Here is a 21,483-nt window from a genome sequence, read left to right as displayed (position 1 = left end):
TATCACACGGGCAATGGCTGTTTTACACACACAGGAACCAGCTATAATTTACATTTCAAATACAACTGTTCTACACAAAATAGTCCACGTTCATCTGTACTTACAAGATCAAAAAATTCTTTACTAATGTTGTGAGGATTCTAAATATAATCACACAATTAGAAACTATATTGTATGTTAAAAGAATGAATAAAAAGCGAAACTGTATTGACATAGTCCACAAAGTCAACCAAAGTTTTTCACTTTCCTCTCTTATCTTACACTAGCTGATTAACTAGAACTATAATTCCATACTTCAACATTTCTTTTTTTAATATCTTGTTAAATCTACAAAATAATAATGTCCCAGCTGCCTTAAATTTGGAACAGTCCATTCAAAGATTAAGTGATTTTAATATCAATAATATTAATATATTGAGTTACCAACAGTATAGACCCTGGTCAGACTACAAGGATGTGCAGGCTGGCCTTGCTCTATACTGGTCACAAAGGCTGACTGCTTTTGATCGCAGAAGGTTAACGGTTAATATTGCGAAATGTTTTTACTCTTAAATGAAATGCCTCTAATGCCTTTTCCAAAATGTGGTCAATAATTAATCAAATTTTTGTCTACACATTTTTTTTGTCCTACATAATTTTAAAAAAATCCACATCGAACAGACCCATCATTATCAAACAGAGTTAGGTAATGGTAAAGTGTTTTCTTTTCGTATTTATTTTAAGAGAAAACAGAGTAAAGAAAACAAAAACATTCTTTACCTCCATTTCTTGGACCTGCAGCCATGTGGCATCAGGTTCTGGGATAGGTGTTGGTGTTACATAGATCTCGTCCCTCTCAAAAGCTTCATCCCTCTTCGCTTTCTCCTGTTATATCAAAATTTATTACACATGTATAATATCTTAATCATAACAAATTCTATATTAAATCCTGAATTCTGCTACAGCTAACATATAAAAGTGGGTTTAAACTGTAAATAATAGAGCATCAAATCTCATGAGCAATAAATATCTTATATGACAAAGAAATTCACACCTTCATAAATTGTCATATTAGAAACAAAGTTGTTATCTTACTTTTTCCTCCCGACTCATTGGAGGCATTTTATCTGAGGCAGGTCTCATTATGTCCTCAGGTGTCCAGTCGGTCATTCTGGCGAGATGCTCATTCTCTTCCTTCTGTGATGTCATCAGCCGGGACTTTTTGGCTCGAGCAGCCTCCATGGCAGATTTAGCCTTACCCATGCCAGTTGGTGTGTAGCTGTAAAAATGTTCAAGGATGAAATGATAAAATATTTGCAAGTGTTTGTTTTGTTGCGTTTTAAAGAGGATACCTGGTTTTGAAACATGATGACTCTATCTAAGTGTCAAAAAAATCAATTCCAATGCCTTAAATTCTAACCTATAACCTAAATCTGTTTAGATCAACATTTTGAACAGAACAGAACAGAACAGAATTTATTGATTTAGGCCACCAGCCCATAACATATACAATTGTAACATTAAAAAGATACAAAGTTATGTGGATACACTCATCAATACATTATAACAATTCACACAAATTACATTGTTAATGATAAACTATAGACGTATCTAAATCAAAACTGCATAATCATCTTTTTTCGAATTGTTGCATGATAAACATAATTGGCAAGACTTTTTATAACATTTTCATTTTTACACGATAATAATATATTCAATTTGTGCTCTGTTGCACAAGTATAATATTTCTTAGCAATATAGTTTGCTCTTAAATCTGCATATACAGGACAGACTAATAGAAAGTGAAATTCATTTTTCAAATAATCCTAAGGAACATACTTTACAAATTCCAATCATTCGTGTTAATTTTTCTATATGACTTTTTAGTCACTTCTAAATGTGAAAAGCCCTGAACGTAATTGAGCGTAGCAATGTCTGAATTCCTGATATTTAAGATAGATATATAAGTTTCCTGGTCATAATTGTTTTTTAATACGATTATACAATGAGAGACAATCACTAGAATCTAACTTGCTATACCATCCTTGCAAATAATTATCCTTAAGTCTTTGACAAAAACAAATGGAGAAACAATCCTTTTCATTTTTGAACTCCTTGGTTTCACCAAACGTGCCCAAACCCATTACTACATAAAAGATGTTCAATTTCATTTGCCCAATTAAAATATTTAGCACATGTTGTACTTGAAAGCATTCTATAACAAATTTTTACATATCTGTCATTAGGTAATTTCAATAATTTTGGAACCAGCACTTTATGCAACGCATGGCAGATTCTACATAAATTGGATAACGACCACAGTCGCCTAATACTACATTATTACTAGATGTTCTATTTACGCACTTAAAATCGTTTTACGAAGCTAAACGATGAATAAGCCTCACAATTTTTTTCCAATCGGGGGTTTTTAAACCCAATAATTCGAATCATAACAAGAAGGAATGGTAAATATTTGGGGGTAATCAAATAAAATTTTAAAAATATGTTTTGAAAGGCAATTGTTCCATATCCATACAAAGGAAGAAAAAAGGTAAAAGAAAAATAATACTCGTTTTAAGCCTTTTCAATTGCAAAATTATTGCTCCCAATAATAATTTTTTAAACCGAACAAATAGTGGGATTGTAAATGTTTACTCCCAACATAGGTAAAAAGATTAAAACTATTTTTTTAAGTTTTGCCCCCCCCCTGATTAAATTATAAATAAAAAACATTCCAATTACGCCGCTTAATCGACTGGCCCCTTTTTTAAAAAAACCATGACTTTTTTTTTGGTTTTTTTGAAATATATTTTAAACTTTTTGCAAAACAATAGACCTTGCAAAACGTTTTTCCTAATACATAAGTTGGGATAATTTGGTTTTAAAAAATCCCTCTAAATTGGGGTTTTTTTGTGCATCAAGGGCTAACGTCATCCCCCCGCCAAAACATTAAAAGCAAAGCCATAATTGAAAAATTTTCATTTTGGCAATTATCCCCTGTACTTAATTTTATCGCTCATTGTTTCAAATCATAACTGAATTAATTCATTTATAAAAATGAGAAACCAATTTTCGTGGAAGCCCAACTCCCCTGGGCTTGAGGCCCAATTCGGGCAATTAAATTAATTCTGAGGATTTTGAACGTGTCGAACGTAACCAACATGCTTTTTACATTTAAATACATAGCAATAATAGAATTTAAGAAGATTTCCCCCTAATATTAGCATTTGTAAAGTTTACATTTTTTTGCCCCAAAGTTTTTTGGTTTTACGATTGAAAAAGATCAATGCTGTTTTTTGGAAATCAACGATGCAAAACATATTACATTTTGGCCCTTTTCTTTTGAAAAGTGGCCCTTAGAAATAGTGGAATGCAAAGAAAATTGCAATTATCTTGTTGTACTTAATAAACAGCTCTAATCCAGCAAATTGGCATTCCGTTTCACTTATTTTTTTATAAAACAATTGGCAATACAAAGATAGTACCGCCCTATTTAAATGGGAATGTGTTTATTCTTAAACATAAAAAATTGTTAAAAAAAGAGATTCCGCGATAATTCGCTGGATCATTAAACATTACCCTTTTTTGTGCAAGGGTATGAAAAATAGGGGTACTCCTTTTGAAGGGAAAAAATTTCCCCTTTTAGCAAAAAGTCTGGTTAAAATAAAGTAACTTTTAAGGGGCAAATTTAAAATAAAAATGTGTATTTAAAAGAAATTTGGTGGGAAAATCGTCAAGTCCCCGGCCCTTTGGCAGATTTCTGAAAATGCTCATTAATATTTTTTTTTCTTTCTGGGATTTACTCTGCGTTAAAATTTTCATTATCAATTTTCAGTTAAATTTCCATCAACTAGAGCAATTTCATCTGCGTCTTCATCAACTAGGCCTTGAAATAATTTCTCAAAATGATCTTTCCAAGAGTCTAAAGGAAACTACTCTGAGCGCTACCATTTTGAAGACGAGACAAAAAAAATACTTAATTTTTTTTCCAAAACGATCTAGGGTTATTTGAAATCTTTTACTAAATCATCGAGCTTGTTATTAAAGAAATGTTTCTTTTTATAATCACAAAGGTTTTTTGAATTGTTTTTTTTAACTTGTATGTAATGCTCGAGGTTAGAATTCGATCTACATTCTCGATAGCGACGTTAAATGATAGTATTTACTCTTTTTCAGTACAAAACATTCGTTATCAAACCATTTAGGTTGATGCTTAAGAACAGTCCGTTTTGTTTCAGTCACGCATACTTTAGATTTGTTAAAAATATCCATTATGGAATCTAGTACAGAATCTATATCATTTGAGAAATCTGTAATATAACAAATCATGTTATGTAACTTTGCATTATTTAAAGTGTAAGTTAAGTTTTGAAACATGATGACTCTATCTAAGTGTCAAAAAAATCAATTTAAATCAATCCTTAATTTACTAGTTTGATGCATTTAACCCCTGGGCCATGCCATACAATATTTAGGTCCAGTATGTAAAAGACAAAAATTGTTTGAAAAGTTGTTAAAGGACATTTTATCTTATATAAAAAGATTAGCTTTTCCTAAAATTTGATGCCATTTTAACACAAAGCTGAAGGTAATGAATTTTAAAACAAGCACTGTTTAGCAGTAGATGCAGCAATCAGATTGTGATTTTTAATCGCAATATAGCAAAAACAGATCAAAGACTGCTGAAAACTGGAATGGTTAAAGGTGTTAAAACTTAGATCAATGAACAAAACAAAACAAAATTTATGGAAATTTATAGATAAGACATTAGAAAAAAGTTAGGCAATGAACAGCATGGAGTTTTCATGTCACTGAAAAATGTCAATTGTTCAAGTAATCAAAAATATTATATGCGCAAATCTTTTCATTTATAGAAATAACATGCAGTTTTATTTCACAGCAGAAGTAAGATAGAAGTAATGCACAAATCTAAGCAAGCTCTTGTATGAAATTGAGCAAAACATAAATTAGTTTTTTGTAAGAAGCTATCGTTTCAAAGTCTGCAGTTAACTTACCTTCGTTGTGTTAAAGGTGGACTAACAATAGGTAATGTTTCAAGTTATACACTATCAAATTTTATAGTGTCAAAGAAAAAAAAAATTACATCTTTATCTCTATGTAAACCTCTTTGTGCGAAAGACCGTCAATAATTCTTGCAACTTTCGTTTACAAGAAATTACCATATCATTATCAATATTTCCTTCAAGATAAAAATAGATATGCATGCATAATATTTAAAAGCCTTAGCTTACATATTTTCATGAGAGGTTTACCCAGAAAAAAAACAACTTTATCAAATGTAAGCTGATATGTATACAAGAATTTAATTCTGAATATTTATTCTCATCTATGGAAACATAGCTGATATGTAAAAGCACTTACTTCCAGGAATAGCAAGTAAGAACACCATCAAACCCTGTTGTAAATATGTTCTGACTGTCCTCACCAAATGCCATACATTTAACTCCACCGATTCTGTAATCATGTGGTGTAATACACACTGTCTTCTCCTGAAAAAATAATTTAGTATGAAATACATTTTCGTTATCATACCAATAAAGCATAATAAATATGTAATACATAATAGTTTTATCTAACAACACTAAAAATCTTAAATCTTTTAATCTGGACAAAACCATTCATCATTTTTAGGGAAAATTTAAAAATGTACTAAATTGGGAAATTAGCAAAAAGGGCTGAACATGATTAAACACAAAGATGTCCCAGCTGACATGGAAATTGCACGGGTAAAATTTGGGCCCTCACCAGGGGGTAAAAAGGTTTAAAGGGGTTGAAACATTTTTTTAAAAAAATTAAAATATTTTTTAAAACAAAATTTTCCCATGGTTGTTTTCCCAAACTTTCAGCCTGTGAAATAAATTCCTTTGGCCCTGAGCAGTGGTTATTATTATTTGCCCATTTTATATGCAAATGACAGATGAACATTGTGTCAAGGTAAATTTTCCCCCTTAAATCAAAAAAATATTTTGGTTTAAATTTTGTGATCCTTTGGGAAAGCATTAATCCCCAACCCTTAAACCGAAAGGTGAAAAATGCTTTTACAGCCCAAAATATTTTACTCTTTTAAGGGTTTTAAAATTAAAAAAAACCAACATTTGGGCATAGTAAAAACCAACTCTATAAACCCAAAATAAAGTTGTTTTTAAAAATTTCAAAAAAATACACATCCCTTTCCCAAAAAAAACTTTAAAACCGCTGAAAATTTTTAATGTTTTAAATACAACACTAACCATTTGTCCAATAGTTCGAAGAAGAACAGAGCCATCTGTCCCATAAGAGGCTAGCCATTTATGATGTGGAGACAGCAACACTCGGCCTCCAGGCAACTATGACCTTGATTTTTTGATTTTTGGGTTAAAGAGGGAAACCCTTTCTTAAAAATCCTAAAAGACAAAAAATTTCGCTTTGTTTTTTTTAACAAAATGCAGAAGAAAAATTTTACTTTGAAATTTAGAAAATATTTCTAAAATTAAAATTTCCCTTTATTTTTGCAGGGTTTTAAAATTTGGTTTTGTCGTTCAGACTTTTTTTTTTAAAAATGGGGTATTTTTTAAAATACCACTGAAAAAGGATGGGGGTTACAATGTGTTACTAAAAAACACATAAATTTTGAAAACCCAAAAATCTCCATTTATGAATGCAAATTGCTAAATTTGATATGTAAATGTTTCCTTTTTTCATGCATTTATTCTGATCATTCCATGCATTTAATCAATGTAAATATAATCAAAATCAACATAAGGCAGGAAATTGTCAAATTACCTGGTTTTCATAATTTTCCTATTTGAAAATCTCTGGTAAAAGATTTATATAAGAAATCCTTATTCAAATTTACTTTCGAACAACTATAAAAATGGAATAGTTTGACTATTTCAATGGATTTTTCAGGCCCCTTGTATACAGTTTTTTATACCATGTCTTTTACCTTAGGCAACTCTTCAGGACTTGGCAGTGTATGTTGTTGCACAGCTTTATTATTCTGGGCCATTGTGAACATGGTGTTGCCCTCGGATATAGCCGCACCATAAGAGGGTACTGCCAACTTCACAGAGACCTTCTTGATGGACTTGTCTTTAAAATCATATTTTAAACTGTTGCAGTTATATCTCAAATCTACAAAGAGAAAAAGAGAATTATATATAATGTAAAAGCATTAGTGTAAATTACTCTAAATAACTTGGTAATATTTAAACTATTACATATCATTCATTAAAATAATTCATGAACTCATTTTTGATGTTTGTTTACTTAATCTATTACAAAAACAACCCTGCAACAACGTATGATGTTCATATATTCAGGTACTGTACAAATAATTAACATTTACTCCAAAAGATGGTGTGTTACAACAGCAACTTACCATAGTTCAATTAATCCAAATGATTGCAATAGAACACAAAGAACATTTTAGCATAACAAAGATATGGATATTTTTTTCAAAAAATTGTTAATGGAAGAGTAAATAGCCATTTCATTAAGCAAATCATTAAAAGTTACTAAAATCTATAAATCAAATCTATGCAAGTTGAAGTTTTATCTCAGCATGCTGTAAACTGAAGGCTAGGAATGTATATATATATATATATATATATATATATATATATATTATATATATATATATATATATATATATATATATATATATATATATATGTTTTATTAGGATTTACATCATATGAACATAGAAGAAGTCATATGGCCACTATCCAGCCTTATTCCATAAGCTAGATGGATAGCTTCTTCACATAAAAGAATTTGCCTGATCTGAACCCACAGCAGTGAGGGTCAAGTGGTTTGAAGTCAAAAACCCTAACCACTCAGTCACGGTTGCCTATCTCTAAATGTTGTTAAATATTTCAATGAAATAATAAAAACAGTTTAGCCTTAAAAGTGGCATAATATGGAAATGAACATAATGATATAATTACATAAAACAATAATGGTAATTAATCTTCATTGACAAAGAAAACATAAAAAAGTCAGCCATTTTTATATCAATTAGGAATCATTCACAAATTTTAACTGTTTAGCTCGGGTTTTTTATTTATTTATTTTTTATTTATTTATTTTTCTTTTTCTTTTTTTTTTTTTTTTAAATAAAAAATATCAGAATAGCCTTAGTTTTACAAAAATACTATAATTTGTTTGAATTACATACCTCTCATTACATCATCAGAAACTTCGAATGTTGTCAGATAGTTGGCACCCATACGTTTATTGCCAGATGTATTATGGGTCACAACAACACGTAGTGTGTTCTTGGAGTCAGTGTATGTTGTCACAGCCTGAATCTCTCCTTGGGCATCTATAAATAATATATAAAATATTTGTATTTTAACACAGTAAATCTTAACCTGAATGTCACACAAAGTGATTATCATGACATCTGCGGAAAGAAACAAAATCAAATAATAACAAGTATCAAAATGATATATTGTTAGGTTATTTGTTTTACTGGTTTTTACTCCATATTTAACATATTTTGGTTAAATCTCAGAGTCTGGTCAACCTAACTAGCTTTCCTGGATAATTAATCAGTAATTACCAATATGTCAACAAGTCAGCTATAAATTATTTTGCATGATTTCTGAATTAGCAGTGAGAGATAAATGATCATTTGACCGGAATGTTCAAGGGGAACTTTCACCTCACCCAGGGATAAAAGCAGCCATCCAAATGCCCTACCTATTTGAGCTAAAGGGGCTTACCTTTATGATATAAAGCAATATACATGTATAATATATAGTAATTAAATAAATTCTATATATAATCAGTCCTTAAATCATACACATAGTAATATACAAATACTTTAGTGGGTAAGGATACTATAGGATCTATAATGCTCTGGGTTAGAAGTAAAGTCATTACACCAAAAGAAGGTATAGAGATTTCCCCTAGTTTAAAAGTTTTTTTGCCCTAGAATATAAAAATTTTTATCTCTTATAATCAATAAAAAAAATTTTTACTTTTTTTTTAGTTTTTTTATTTTTCTATTATTAAAACCCTTTGATAGTTAATGAGTCAAATTTGTAAAATATTTTATATATTTAAAACATGTGCTATTTGGGGTCAGTTGCGAAGGGAAAATTTTAAAAAAAGGGTTTTGAAGCCAAAAACCCAAAGTCTGTTTAAAAATAGTCAAACCAGTCTTACATAAAATACATTGTCAACTATCAGAATTTTTAGTAAAAAACATTTCTGAAAGAATTCTTTCAAATTACTCATTTTTGAGGCTTTTTTTATTAAATAATAAACAATCAAACTTTTCATGAATGAAACCTTTGTTCTAGTTTATCAAAATTCCTGTATTTTATAATATTTACTCATAATTACTTAAAACCTTTAGCAATTTGAATATGGAAATTTGAAATTCAAATCAAGGTGACCTTAAGCCAAATCACAACATGTTCCATGAACCTGTGCTTTCCTACCAACAACAACAACACACACATTATTAAAACAATAGATATTGACCTATCAATACAATAGTTCAGTATTGTGTTTATCATTCTTTTATCACTTTTCCTTCACCGCTATACTGATGAAACAAAGTTTAGCACAGGCCATTATCAGTTACACAAATTGTGATATCACTGTAACACAAGAATCATGCCACCAGCAGTGTATAGAGCTGGTAGAACTGTTTGAACATGCAGGCTGGCTCCATACTTGTATAAGCTTTTAATTACTGCCACAGACATTAAAAGAGAGTTCAATTTACAGACCTCTTTAATATATCCTGTATTGTATGTCATGTTATTATTTGATGTCTTCTTGATGTATTTATTGTGTTATATAAATTGTTTTGTACATTGTTAAGGCTGACAGGGATACAGGAAGACTGGGCTTGCCCAACTGTGTTGCCTCATTTAATAAAGCCGTTACTTACTTACACACTTATGATGAAAATACAAAGTAAATCCTTTTTTTTGCAGTTAATATGATTAATTGACACAGAAAGCTTTAAAACACAGATATAATAGCTGCAAACAAAAAACATCACAAGAGTAGGCCATCATTCCTTAGTATTTTTACTACAGAATAATTAACAAATCTTAATTAAACTTAATTCATATTTTGACAATAAAAATGCCAAGGGATTCCTTTACCCCTTAACCTGCTGTAACCTTGAGTGACTGGCCTTTATTGCCAGGATAGAGTCAGGCTAGCCTGCACATCCATGCAGTCTGACGAGATTCTATACTGGCAGTAGCACATATTTTTGGATCTTGATATTGAAACTCCTAAAACTTTGAATGAACTGTTCCAAAATCAAAGCAGAACAAATATATTACACAAATTTGGCAGGTTAGGGTTAAGAGTACAGACCAATTCTTTCATCAAGCAGAAATAAATCACCTTAGTGCAGAAATGGGTTAACTTCTATTATAATTTAATAGGAGGTTAACCTGTCACTGCACTAAGGTAACAAATTGTCAAAAGAATATATACATTCTTATTTCTTAAGGGCATAGAGAAAATATCGCTGCATATTCCAAAAAAGAATTTCAACTTAGTACAGCAATGTTTAGTGAAATAAGACATTAGTTTAGAACTATACTCATTGTACGATATATACCTTCCATACTGGTTTCTGTAAATATTACATTACAATAGATTTGGTGTTAATAAAAAATGTTCACAATTTTTTGTTTCATGTAAGTTATGCATTGCAAAGCAAACAACTAATACTACCTTTGGTAACATTGTACATGTACCAAATGATATGAAAACCAATCTCTAAAATTATTTTTTATACCTCCTTTCAATAATAATCAAATTAATCATAAAAAATAACAGTTGGTTTCTATATTAACATCTATGAAATAGTAATCAATGATTGAAAATATAGTTTTTGTGTGAACAGTTTACCATAAATAGAAATCAGAATTTAAATGGACTGTCAAGCACCTTGCAAATTGTTACTTTTTAAAAATCATATATAATTATTTCATGTTTTGGGTTTTTTCCCCCTTATTTAGAACATTATTCTATAAAAGGCATGAGTACTTTTTTTCTTCAAATTTTCATTTTATTTATTTTATCATTAGAATGGTAGATGTGTACCTGTATGGGCTAAGGGTTTGAAACCTTCTGTTGCTCTTCCATCAATGAGGAAAATATGGCCCTCCTCTGATGCTGACAGCAAATATCTGCCTTCATCTTCATATCTGGTTATCATAAAAAAATATACAACATAAAAATAACATAAAAATATGATATTTGAACCATTGAAAAACTTATGTACCATAATTATGTTATCTGTCTAATTTAAAATAAATATTCAACATGAAAATAACATAAAAGGGTTATATCTGAACCATTCAAAAACTTATCTGTCTAATTTTAGATAAAGGAAACATTGTAGATGGAATTTCAATAAATATTTAGGCAATTTGCAGGCCTGTGCTCAAAGCTAGAAAGTTCTTTATAGTTGGAAATACTACATACAATAAATTTTACAATTTTGTTCTTTGAGGAAGCTATCCAGCTAGCTTACGGAACGTCAGTGGTTCTACTCAGGTGCCTGAAATAATGCATGGAAGGGCACCTGAGGTCTTCCTCCACCAGTAAAGCTGAAACATTGCGATATGACCTATACTGTGTCAATGTGACGTAAAACCCAAAACAAACAAACAATTTTTATTTATTAGATATTGGGATATCAAGATGAAAATTAAAAGTTAGTCAGCCAACAATATAGAGACTGGTTAGATTGCACAGATATGCAGGCTGGCCTTAGCTCTATACTGGTGGCAAAGTCTTATCACTATTCGTTCCAGCAGGGTTAAATTTGGATGTTCTATTTATTAGAGCAATAATGTATGGAGATGAACATTATGATTATACATACACTAGCTGCATAACCGGCCCTTCATAGACCCTGACCCCTTGTATGATCCTTGGTGCCTCCACATTAGTCATGTCAAGATAGTTGATGACTCCACCAGCAGTACCCACAGCACAAACATGTAACATTGGACTGCATGCTACAGAAAATACCTTTAAAAAACAAAAGTATGTGATTAACATATCATGTATATTATCATAACATAGATTTTTTTAAATAGTATGACAAGGAACATAGAATCAGTATTTATAAAACTGATATTTTGACTTGTAATAAAGCCAAGCTGGAGATTCATATGAATGTAAACTATTTAGCAGCTCAAGCAGGAAATAACATAGCTATATGTAACCAGTACAGGGCCAATCCACCCTTCACTGCAATGTTTATTTGTTTTGTTGGGTTTATAAAGGTCATATGGTGACCTTCGAGTCTGACTGGTTGAGGAAGGCCATCACAGATACCCAACCATGCATTGTTTCAGGCACCAATAGGTACCTGAGTACAACCTCCAACCCTATCTAGACTCTATTCAGCTACATAAACATGAAAATGTAAATACTTACTGGAACTCCAACATTGAATGAGGAAACCATATTTCCCTTATCAATAGACCATACTTGTATTTCCCCATCTTCTCTGGCAGTCTATAAAACAAATAAATGTATAAATATATAACATTAGTCAGTTGATGAACTGTATTAAGAATAACTTCAACATGTTTACATATCAAATGTTAAAATATCTTCCCCAAAATCTGCATTTTAGTAAAAAACTGAGTCTTCATTTTGTGATTTTTATGTTTTATAAATGTATATGTATTTACTTTTGTTAATTAACAGTCACTTTAACACATTTGAGATGAAATATATATATTCTAAATTTAAAAGAGCAGGAAGGTTCTAAATACTTTATGTGTTTCTATTTTTGTCACAGAAAGATATACTAAACTATATAAAAATTGGACAAATGTGTATACATACAACACAATGTTCATTTCCTGGGAGACATGATATTCCAACAAACTGACCATGATGAAGATCTTTCAGTAGTTTGAGACTATCTGCTGTTCCTGGTTCATAAAGATGCAATGTTCCCTACAATAAAAACAAATAAAAAATCGTATATCTCTTGTCTTGATTTATAAGAAACTTCTAGAAGTATGTTTGTAGACTTTATAGACCATGGAAATTAATTAATTGTAAATTTCTTCAATTTGAATTTAAGAATTTTCCTCAGTTCATCATATAACCCTGCATCTAAAATAATACTTATTATAAATTTGGTATCTTGTTTTTAGTCCTCTTGTAGATCACAGCAAATTTTCATATGATTGAAGACATTTTACAATGGACCAAAAAGGCTTACAGATTGTATCTGAAAAATTCTACTTACTCTTGTTGAACCAAGAATTACATGTCTGTAACTCGGAGAAAATGTCATGGAAGAGATTGGGACACCAACGTGACATTTTTCTATAACATGAACATTGCTGGATTTAACATCTACCAGTCTCAATGTGCCATCCTGTAAAAATAAATCTCAGTATAAATTCATGTAAAAAAAAGTTAAATTCAAAAACAAGTATTGGGTACAGCAATGAAGTTTGAGCAATTAAGTAATTGTGATATTTCCAACTTTTTATTTAGTGAGGTCATTTTGGTCATTTTGCATTACTCAATTGGATGCTGTTGTTTCCCTATCAGGGGGATTTCCGTCATTTCACAGAAATTACACAGAGAGGTAGTTGATCATATTTCAAATGAAATGGTAATTTCATGATTATATATAAAAGTTTCTTCTTCTTGATTCACATAATTGGTTTCTTAATATAATTCACTTCTACAAATGACATATGAGGTTTTTTGTACATAAAAACAAACCAGGTAACCTGTATTTTGTACTGTTCATAAGGTATCCATTTTAATTGTTAAAATCCATTCTATGGAGAGAAAAAAAACACCTGACTATTTTTCTGTTACAGGGTAAAATGTACAGCATTTTTATCTAATTTCTGCTTCTACACCTGTTTGTGTATCATAAGAAAAGGAATTTGCTTTTTACAACATGTGGGTGTAACTTACCATGCCAGCACAGTATAAACCTCTTTTGTGAAGACCAACACAGTTAATACTTCCATCTAGTAACATATCGCTTACATCCTCAACTGAAATAAATATACATTTATGAATATGTGTTTGTCAAAAATAAAACTTTAACAAGCAAAACAAAAAACAATTATGAAAATGGATGTTCCCCACTGATATTACTGTAGTAATAGTAAAAAGTAATTGTAGAAAATTATTGATTTCAGAAATTAAAATAGAAAATGTAATTATAAATAAATATATTCGACCTGGTTGTTTCATATCAACCATGGATTCACGCACAATACCAGCACTTGACATTCTGGATCCTGGTGTTTCCGGTACCTTTGGTGGATAATATAGCACTCGAGCCTTGTGTGATTCCCCATCCACCTAAACATATAAACATTATATATACAGTGTATGTACAAGAACTTGAAATTCAATAAAATTCCCTATTTTTGGTATTAAAATTTTACATAATATCATCCCAGTTTAATGTCATCAATGGCAATAAATCTAAATGTGGACATATATATGACAGTGAACTTTTTCTTCTTCATCTTGATTACATATTTACAGTACTTAAATTAGAAAAAATATACCTCTATGTCATAGATTATATCCAAATCTTGTAACACCAAGTTCATTCAATATTTCATAAATAATTCAACAGTGGTCTCTTAAAAATGTTAACATTAACTTTGTGGGCAATATGCAATACAAAACTTTACCTTCAGGAGTTGTCCACCCTTACATCCAATATAAAGGTCACCAATAGGTGTCCAGACCTGAGATACAGGCTTCACACGATCAGTTTTGTCCTGAATATCATCAAGTCTTTCTGCCAGTTCACCAACAAGTCCAGCCTTTGCTGCTTTTGGAACATCGACTGTGTACCGTGTCATTCGTGTTGATGCACGTGTTGGTACTTCACGTACATATTCATCCTCGTCGTCAGCATCGGGATCTGTAGATGGCAATCGTACCCGTCTGTGAATTAACGAATCAAAAATAAGTAAATAATTTGTAATAAAGACACATGCTACAGATGTCCCATCCCTAAATGTAACACAGTAACACAATGTACTGACATGAAATATTGTACCGGTAAATAATGAATTATAGTTAAAATGTTTGGATTCTAATCTTGTAGATTTCAACTTTTAACATGTAGAAAACTAAAACTATTTACTTGATGTCTAACAAACTAAATTGAAGTACAGAATTGATAAAAATAATTCAACATCCTTCTTTTCTCATTACTAATAATTTTGTACATAACTACAAAAACACAAATGAGCCGTGCCATGACAAAACCAACATAATGGGTTTGCGACCAGCATGGATCCAGACCAGCCTGCGCATCCGCGCAGTCTGATCAGGATCCATGCTGTTAGCTTACCAACCCTATTACAAGTAGAGAAACTGATAGCGAACAGCATGGAACCTGATCAGACTGGGCGGATGCACAGGCTGGTCTGGATCAATGCTGGTCGCAAACGCACTATGTTTGTTTTGTCATGATGCGGCTCAAATAATAACCACACCAACCATTCCAATATACCATATGTATTGTCAAACCTCTAAGTTATGAGAAAAGAAATGTTACTAATAATTTCATAACTAGGAAAGTCTTATATATTTTTATGATACTGCCATTCATTTTGAATGCAAATATAAATTTAGATGACATCTGATGCCTAACAAGGTTGTCTCAGGAATAAGAAAACATTACTGAAAGAAAAGGAATAAAAAATATATGCAGTATGTACAACGTAAAATACATGTATTTTATTATTTAAACCAAAGGAAAAATACAACATTAATACATTAACATATACAATGTGAAAGCTCTACTTTTGTGATTTTTCCCTAAAAGAAAAGTATTTTATCTATCATCTTCTAATTATATATAACACATCATTTTATGGACTTTGATTATAGAATGTTGAAATGAAAATTTGATGTACTACATTTATTTCTTTTCCAGGAGAAAAACATCTCCATGCCACAAACCCTCTCCCAGACACATGATTTCCTGGATAATCCTAGTTACCTAGGACATTATGGTGATGGTATTGGTAACTTGGTAGTTTTCACTCCGGTTCACGGCATTAAGCCACAATGAATTTACGGAGCTCAGTTCATCCACCATATTGTTCCTGGGCAGACTGTCAAGCAGTTTACCAGTACTTGTTGCCTTCACTTTGGCAAGGAACTGATAATTGCTGTATATGTCAGAGCAGAGGTACAGTGCAAATGACAGTAGAAAAGATTACATGATCAATCACAATGAAAGTGACCTGCACCTTCCGGGAATCAAACCAGGTCACCCGATACACAGTCCAACACTCTACTTATTGAGCTAACCAGATGGCTTGCTAGGACATAATGATTTTATAATGCATGTCACTTTATATACAGACTTCAAACAAAATGAAATTATAAAAGACAAAACAATCATACATTTCTTCAACTCATAAATAGATGAAAATAAATGTGCATGACAAAAATATTGAACATAACATGTGATTACAGCACTCTTACATTTCAGAAAATACAATATCAAGCACAAGCAAAAAAAAAATGAAAAAAATAAAATAATGCAGTGATTTTGCATGAAATATAAAAAAAAACATGTGAAAAGTATGATCTAACCAGCAATAGTTTGCTCAGATGACAAAAATAAAAGAAAATGTGTTTGGGTGCCCAGCTTACCTGTGATAGGGCCAATCAAATTTTCCAAACTGAACTAAACTGAAAACATTCATCTTACGTTTTATCTCATAAAATACTGTGTACTCACTTAATTTAGTAAGCATACTTTTGTCACATAAGACAATTCTGTGAGTTATTAAATTTGTTGATTCTCTATTATTGCAAAAAAAGTTAAATGCAAAAAAAATGTTACAACAGAAGAAATGAAATTTCCTTAGATTTTAATTTTGTGGATCCACAAAAAAACAACAGATATAAGTGCCTATATTTATCTGTTTAATTATTACTTTTTGTTATACATGTGCATATTGTGTGTTTTTTATAAACTTCATATATTTTATCACAATTATGATCTGAACTGATGTTGTGCCATGTTATTTGATACATGTAGCAGTTAAATTTATACAATGTAGTTTAAATATTAGAAGGTATACTGGTATATATGACAAATGTCATAGAATCTAGATTTATCATTGTATTCGGCTCTCGTCAATTTTACTAGAACAGAATTTTGTTCTACAATCCTGGCCTAACACAGTAGCACTGTGCTCTCAAGTCAAATACAAGTCATAGATCAATTATCCCTTATGATAGACCTATCATAAAATTATATGTTTCTAGTACAAACATCTAAAATTTAGATTCTAACATTTGGCTTTTATGTAATACTACTTTCTTAAATAACAAACTTGGATGGTAGGTAAGGAAAAGGTACAAAAAGGGATAAACTATTCTTACTAAGTATTTCCATATATCATTCAACTTTAAGAACAACATGCATTTTACATAAAAATAATTACAAGTTTAAATAATTACATATAATTTTTCGTCATGCTTACATAGTTTAATCAAAATTGATACAGTTTTCAATCAAAGAATCAGGCTTGAACAGTTCAGATACTTACGTTGGCTGCATTACATAGTACTTGTCACTTTGTTCTATATTTAACATGGTGATATTCTTCTCTGTGGTCACACAGATTTGTCTCCAGTTGCCTGGGTTAAATGACAGACTTGTAGGAATATGTTCCCTTGATAAGGCAAACTTACATAACTGACTGCCATCTTGAAAGTTCCTACAAAATATATAAATATTCCATTTGAGCATATGGATATTCATATACAGTTGTATATAGATATATGCAAGTTGATATATGTGATAACATTGCCCTGCTTGTAATAAGTGACTCTACCAGTGCAGATCAAGATCAACCAGTACATCTGTGCTCAGTTGTCTGATTATGGTCTGCACTGTTTGTCATTCAGACAGTATATATTTTGAAAATTTCCCTAAAGATTTTGTTAGGGTAAACATATCAGCTGTAACTGGCATTCATGTGAGAATTATAAAATGTGAAAAATGTGCTTATAGCAATTGTTTATTTAGATAATCACAGTATTAGACACATAGGTAATATCCTTAGCTTGATATTAGTTCCTTTTCATTTCCTAATCTCACAGTAGGCTCCTAAACAATTGTTTTCAAATTTTCATTAACACAAGATATAAATATTATACAGATAGTTTAAGATCTTAAATTTTCTCTAAACATAAAAAAATTAGAGAAAATATTGTACACACCATAATGTAAGTTCAAATTCAGGAATACCAGACAAACTGCACAAGAAATCACTGCTTGAGAAAAACAGTTGTGTGTACTCTAACTGGGCACCTTCTGAAAGGAGAAGACAAAATCATCTGTTATGACTTGTAGTGAATAAGACGGTGATTGAATTGTATGAAAAAAATATAGAGAATTAGAATCTCTAAAGAAAGTCTAAAACAGCAAAACTGGAAACGTTGCAGGCTCAGTTTGATCGAGTCTGTTCATGGACTATACTGGAAAGTGCAAGCTACATGTACTGAAGCCTAACTTGCATAAACTTATATTTAAAAACAAATATACATTGTAGTTTGAATTAAAAATTAATTGTTTAAAAATAAGAAAATAAATATATTTAGTGCCAAACATTTTATGGAATAAAAACTTTGTCTGATAATTATTCATTTATATTTTTTTCTGGTAATTGTTTGTTTATAGATTTTAATAATATTTATTACTCTTTTATTATAACCTGATACACAGAGAAATAAATAAACTTACTTTCTAGGATAGACATCTGCCTAAATGTAGGATAGATGAATACATAAATCTTTGGGTTCAAACACTTTTCAGCAACAGCAAAACATCTACTGAGACTGTGAGCAGCAAAAGGACCGACACCTTCACCCGGGAAGTTAAAAACTGTCTCTGCCCCATCTTCTGCCACAAACTTTATATTGTGTCCACACAGGTAGCAAATTACATCTTTATCAATGTAGTGTGCTTTCCCTCCATTGTAACCTTGAGCCCATCTACAAATGCAAGAACAAAATTAACTACACATATTTACATGAACATGTATACTGTGTTGCAGTATACTTGCATGTAGATAAATTACTAAAATACATGTAACATAATAATAGTTTTAAAATTTCTTTCTTTTAACGTTAGCAAAAAAATAAAGGTAATTTGACATTTTCAAGATGACTTAAGGGTTTTATGCAAAATAAGATAAGTGTTCTTATAAAACTGTTTGGTACACATCCCTTCTAGTTTAGCAGATCCACTATGGCGGTCAAAAGCTTAATAATACATAGCTTATGTTTTGTAAAATGTTATATATATATATATATATATATATACTGACAATAAATAAATTTTGATTTGATTTGACCCACTGAATATAAACAATATTTGCATGTTTGCTTCAAATAGGTGCTACTGGCCCCACACCTCTACATTTTTTTATTTAACAAAAATGATATTTCTTTTAACAAACAAAAATGAGAATAACACATTGTAACATAATGACAGTGTCGTAGGATATTTAACGAACCTGGAGGAGTATGTCGTAGGATAAGAATTTATATAAAATGTACACTGCCTTATATTTTGTTAATCATTTCAAATAAAATATATTAACTGTATCTTAATGCGTTATATGTTATTTGACCCCTGATCCTATACCGTTATATCTCTCTATATTTCTATTATTCCTATCTCTCATTGTTACTAACCTGTCACCCGTAAACTTAATATGCTATGTTCGGGTATGTTGTGTAATGCTCCATTGCACTTCATATTTGACCATTTCATGTTATAGTTGTATAATTATATTTATATTGTGTAAATATATTCTTTAATAAATATCTTGGATATTTCAGATATTTGCATTTGTTGTGTCTGTGTCAGTCGATATATTACCCCACCTATAATACAAGTAACTGCCGACTGGGTTACGTCGACAACAGCATAATTACAGACTTGCTTTTTTCTAGGGTACGCTTAACTATATTCTATCCAACAGTTTTATTCAACTTTGTCTTGTAAACATTGGAAAAAGTAGTGTTCACCAATTTATAGTAAGTTTTTTGGCAAATACACTAGTTAAGATTGACCACGATTTCTAACTCGTAGATTTGGTGGTTAATTTATTGTTTTGCAACCCTGTTTTCACAGTGCTAGTTTGATATACTATATTTTTAATAATCCAAGGTTTTAATGTTGAAGAAATGTGGCAGATACGTTAAATTTACTTTGATGTCTAAAATATCCAATTGTTTTCTTTCTTCACAAACATCTGACAAAACTTGTGAGATAAACAGAAATAGTGTTGACACTAGGACAGGGATGAATTTAGGACATCTTATGATAATTTACATGAAGATATTTTACATAGTACTTATAAAAGGATCAGCAACTGAAACAATGATCACATAGAAATGTTACCCCACCCACTTTTTACAAGAAACCTGTCAAAGCAAAAAAGAAAATTATGCGACATTTTCTTTAGATTTAAAAGTTTGCAAACTCAAATATTTAAAAATATTCTATACTAACGAAAGCTCAAGGTTTCCGATTTGATCCATTTCTGAATGACAATGTCTTTTAACAGGTATTTAATTTCCCTTTTAGTTCCAAAATCTCAGTTGCTAAGCAGAAAAAAATAACGCGATATTCCGCGTGATAGTAACCACGGTGTGTGAAATGTGCACGCTGTGATATCTATTGTAGTCGGATACCCATATTTAATTTAGGTTGAATGCCGCTAAATAATTTCCTTCGCTAAGATAGAATAGATTTGTTTGTTGATTTGTTGGATGATAATCGTTCCACGCTTTGTTCTCATTTTTTTCTCAACAATTACATATTTACGTACTCTTTTTGGAGAGTTAGATTTTCTATAAGAAAAGAAAAATCATGTGAATGAACAGTTAAGAAATGCTGAGACTGATGTAGATATATTGCTGTAATATGCTGATAACAACACACATAGAGTATGCCTTATTAGGTTTTCCAATTAAACCCTAAATTTATAACATAAAATTTAAGAGTTAATCTGTTGTTTTTATAAAATATAATATTTGTAAATCAATAGAATAAATTTGAATATGATTCTTATGTTTAAAGCTGTATGCCTCCAGAAACAGCTTTAATGACAAATGCATTTGAAGCCGTGTTCTAAAATATTTCCAGAAAATCAAACTTGAGAAAAATGTTTTGAGATTTTAATTTTAAGAAAAGTAAAAATAATGACCGATTTTGTAGCATATATCACCATATTTCTATGCGTTACTAACGCAGTAATGGTATTTTTTGCATTTTTTACCTCCCTTTAGTAATTTTGGTAGCATTACCCATATAACTATAACTCTACACGCATTACAATTAATGCACCAATATCATAATACCCGTGTTACTAATTACTTTACCCGTATTTCTATTAAATATTAAACTGTTATTTTTACAAAATATATACAGAATTCGAAGGGTATTTTTTTTTC

General features: G+C 30.6%; 1 protein-coding gene across 1 annotated transcript in view; it reads right to left on the bottom strand.

The window, feature by feature from the left end:
- The window catches only part of LOC132753462 (cilia- and flagella-associated protein 43-like), a 48,365-nt gene extending 27,667 nt beyond the window's left edge, over positions 1-20,698 (bottom strand). The window contains exons 1-21 of the mRNA XM_060743944.1: positions 20,540-20,698; positions 18,761-19,011; positions 18,238-18,331; positions 17,562-17,732; positions 16,657-16,695; positions 14,670-14,928; positions 14,205-14,328; positions 13,933-14,015; positions 13,244-13,375; positions 12,832-12,945; positions 12,415-12,495; positions 11,855-12,003; positions 11,068-11,171; positions 10,580-10,594; positions 8,159-8,305; positions 6,926-7,113; positions 6,231-6,326; positions 5,362-5,489; positions 4,995-5,015; positions 1,075-1,258; positions 760-864 (exon numbers count right to left, since the gene is read on the bottom strand). Of these exons, the coding sequence (XP_060599927.1) occupies positions 760-864; positions 1,075-1,258; positions 4,995-5,015; positions 5,362-5,489; positions 6,231-6,326; positions 6,926-7,113; positions 8,159-8,305; positions 10,580-10,594; positions 11,068-11,171; positions 11,855-12,003; positions 12,415-12,495; positions 12,832-12,945; positions 13,244-13,375; positions 13,933-14,015; positions 14,205-14,328; positions 14,670-14,928; positions 16,657-16,695; positions 17,562-17,732; positions 18,238-18,331; positions 18,761-19,011; positions 20,540-20,568 (2,514 nt within the window). The 5' untranslated portion in view covers positions 20,569-20,698. The remainder of the gene's footprint in view (positions 1-759; positions 865-1,074; positions 1,259-4,994; positions 5,016-5,361; positions 5,490-6,230; positions 6,327-6,925; positions 7,114-8,158; positions 8,306-10,579; positions 10,595-11,067; positions 11,172-11,854; positions 12,004-12,414; positions 12,496-12,831; positions 12,946-13,243; positions 13,376-13,932; positions 14,016-14,204; positions 14,329-14,669; positions 14,929-16,656; positions 16,696-17,561; positions 17,733-18,237; positions 18,332-18,760; positions 19,012-20,539) is intronic.
- Between the last annotated feature and the right edge of the window lie 785 nt (positions 20,699-21,483).

Source organism: Ruditapes philippinarum, unplaced genomic scaffold (genome assembly GCF_026571515.1).
Source record: "Ruditapes philippinarum isolate M1 unplaced genomic scaffold, ASM2657151v2 ctg4252_1_1_1_1, whole genome shotgun sequence".
Classification (NCBI taxonomy): Eukaryota; Metazoa; Mollusca; class Bivalvia; order Venerida; family Veneridae; genus Ruditapes; species Ruditapes philippinarum.
The sequence above is the reverse complement of the archived record's forward strand: the minus strand, read 5'-3'. Positions and strand labels throughout refer to the sequence as shown.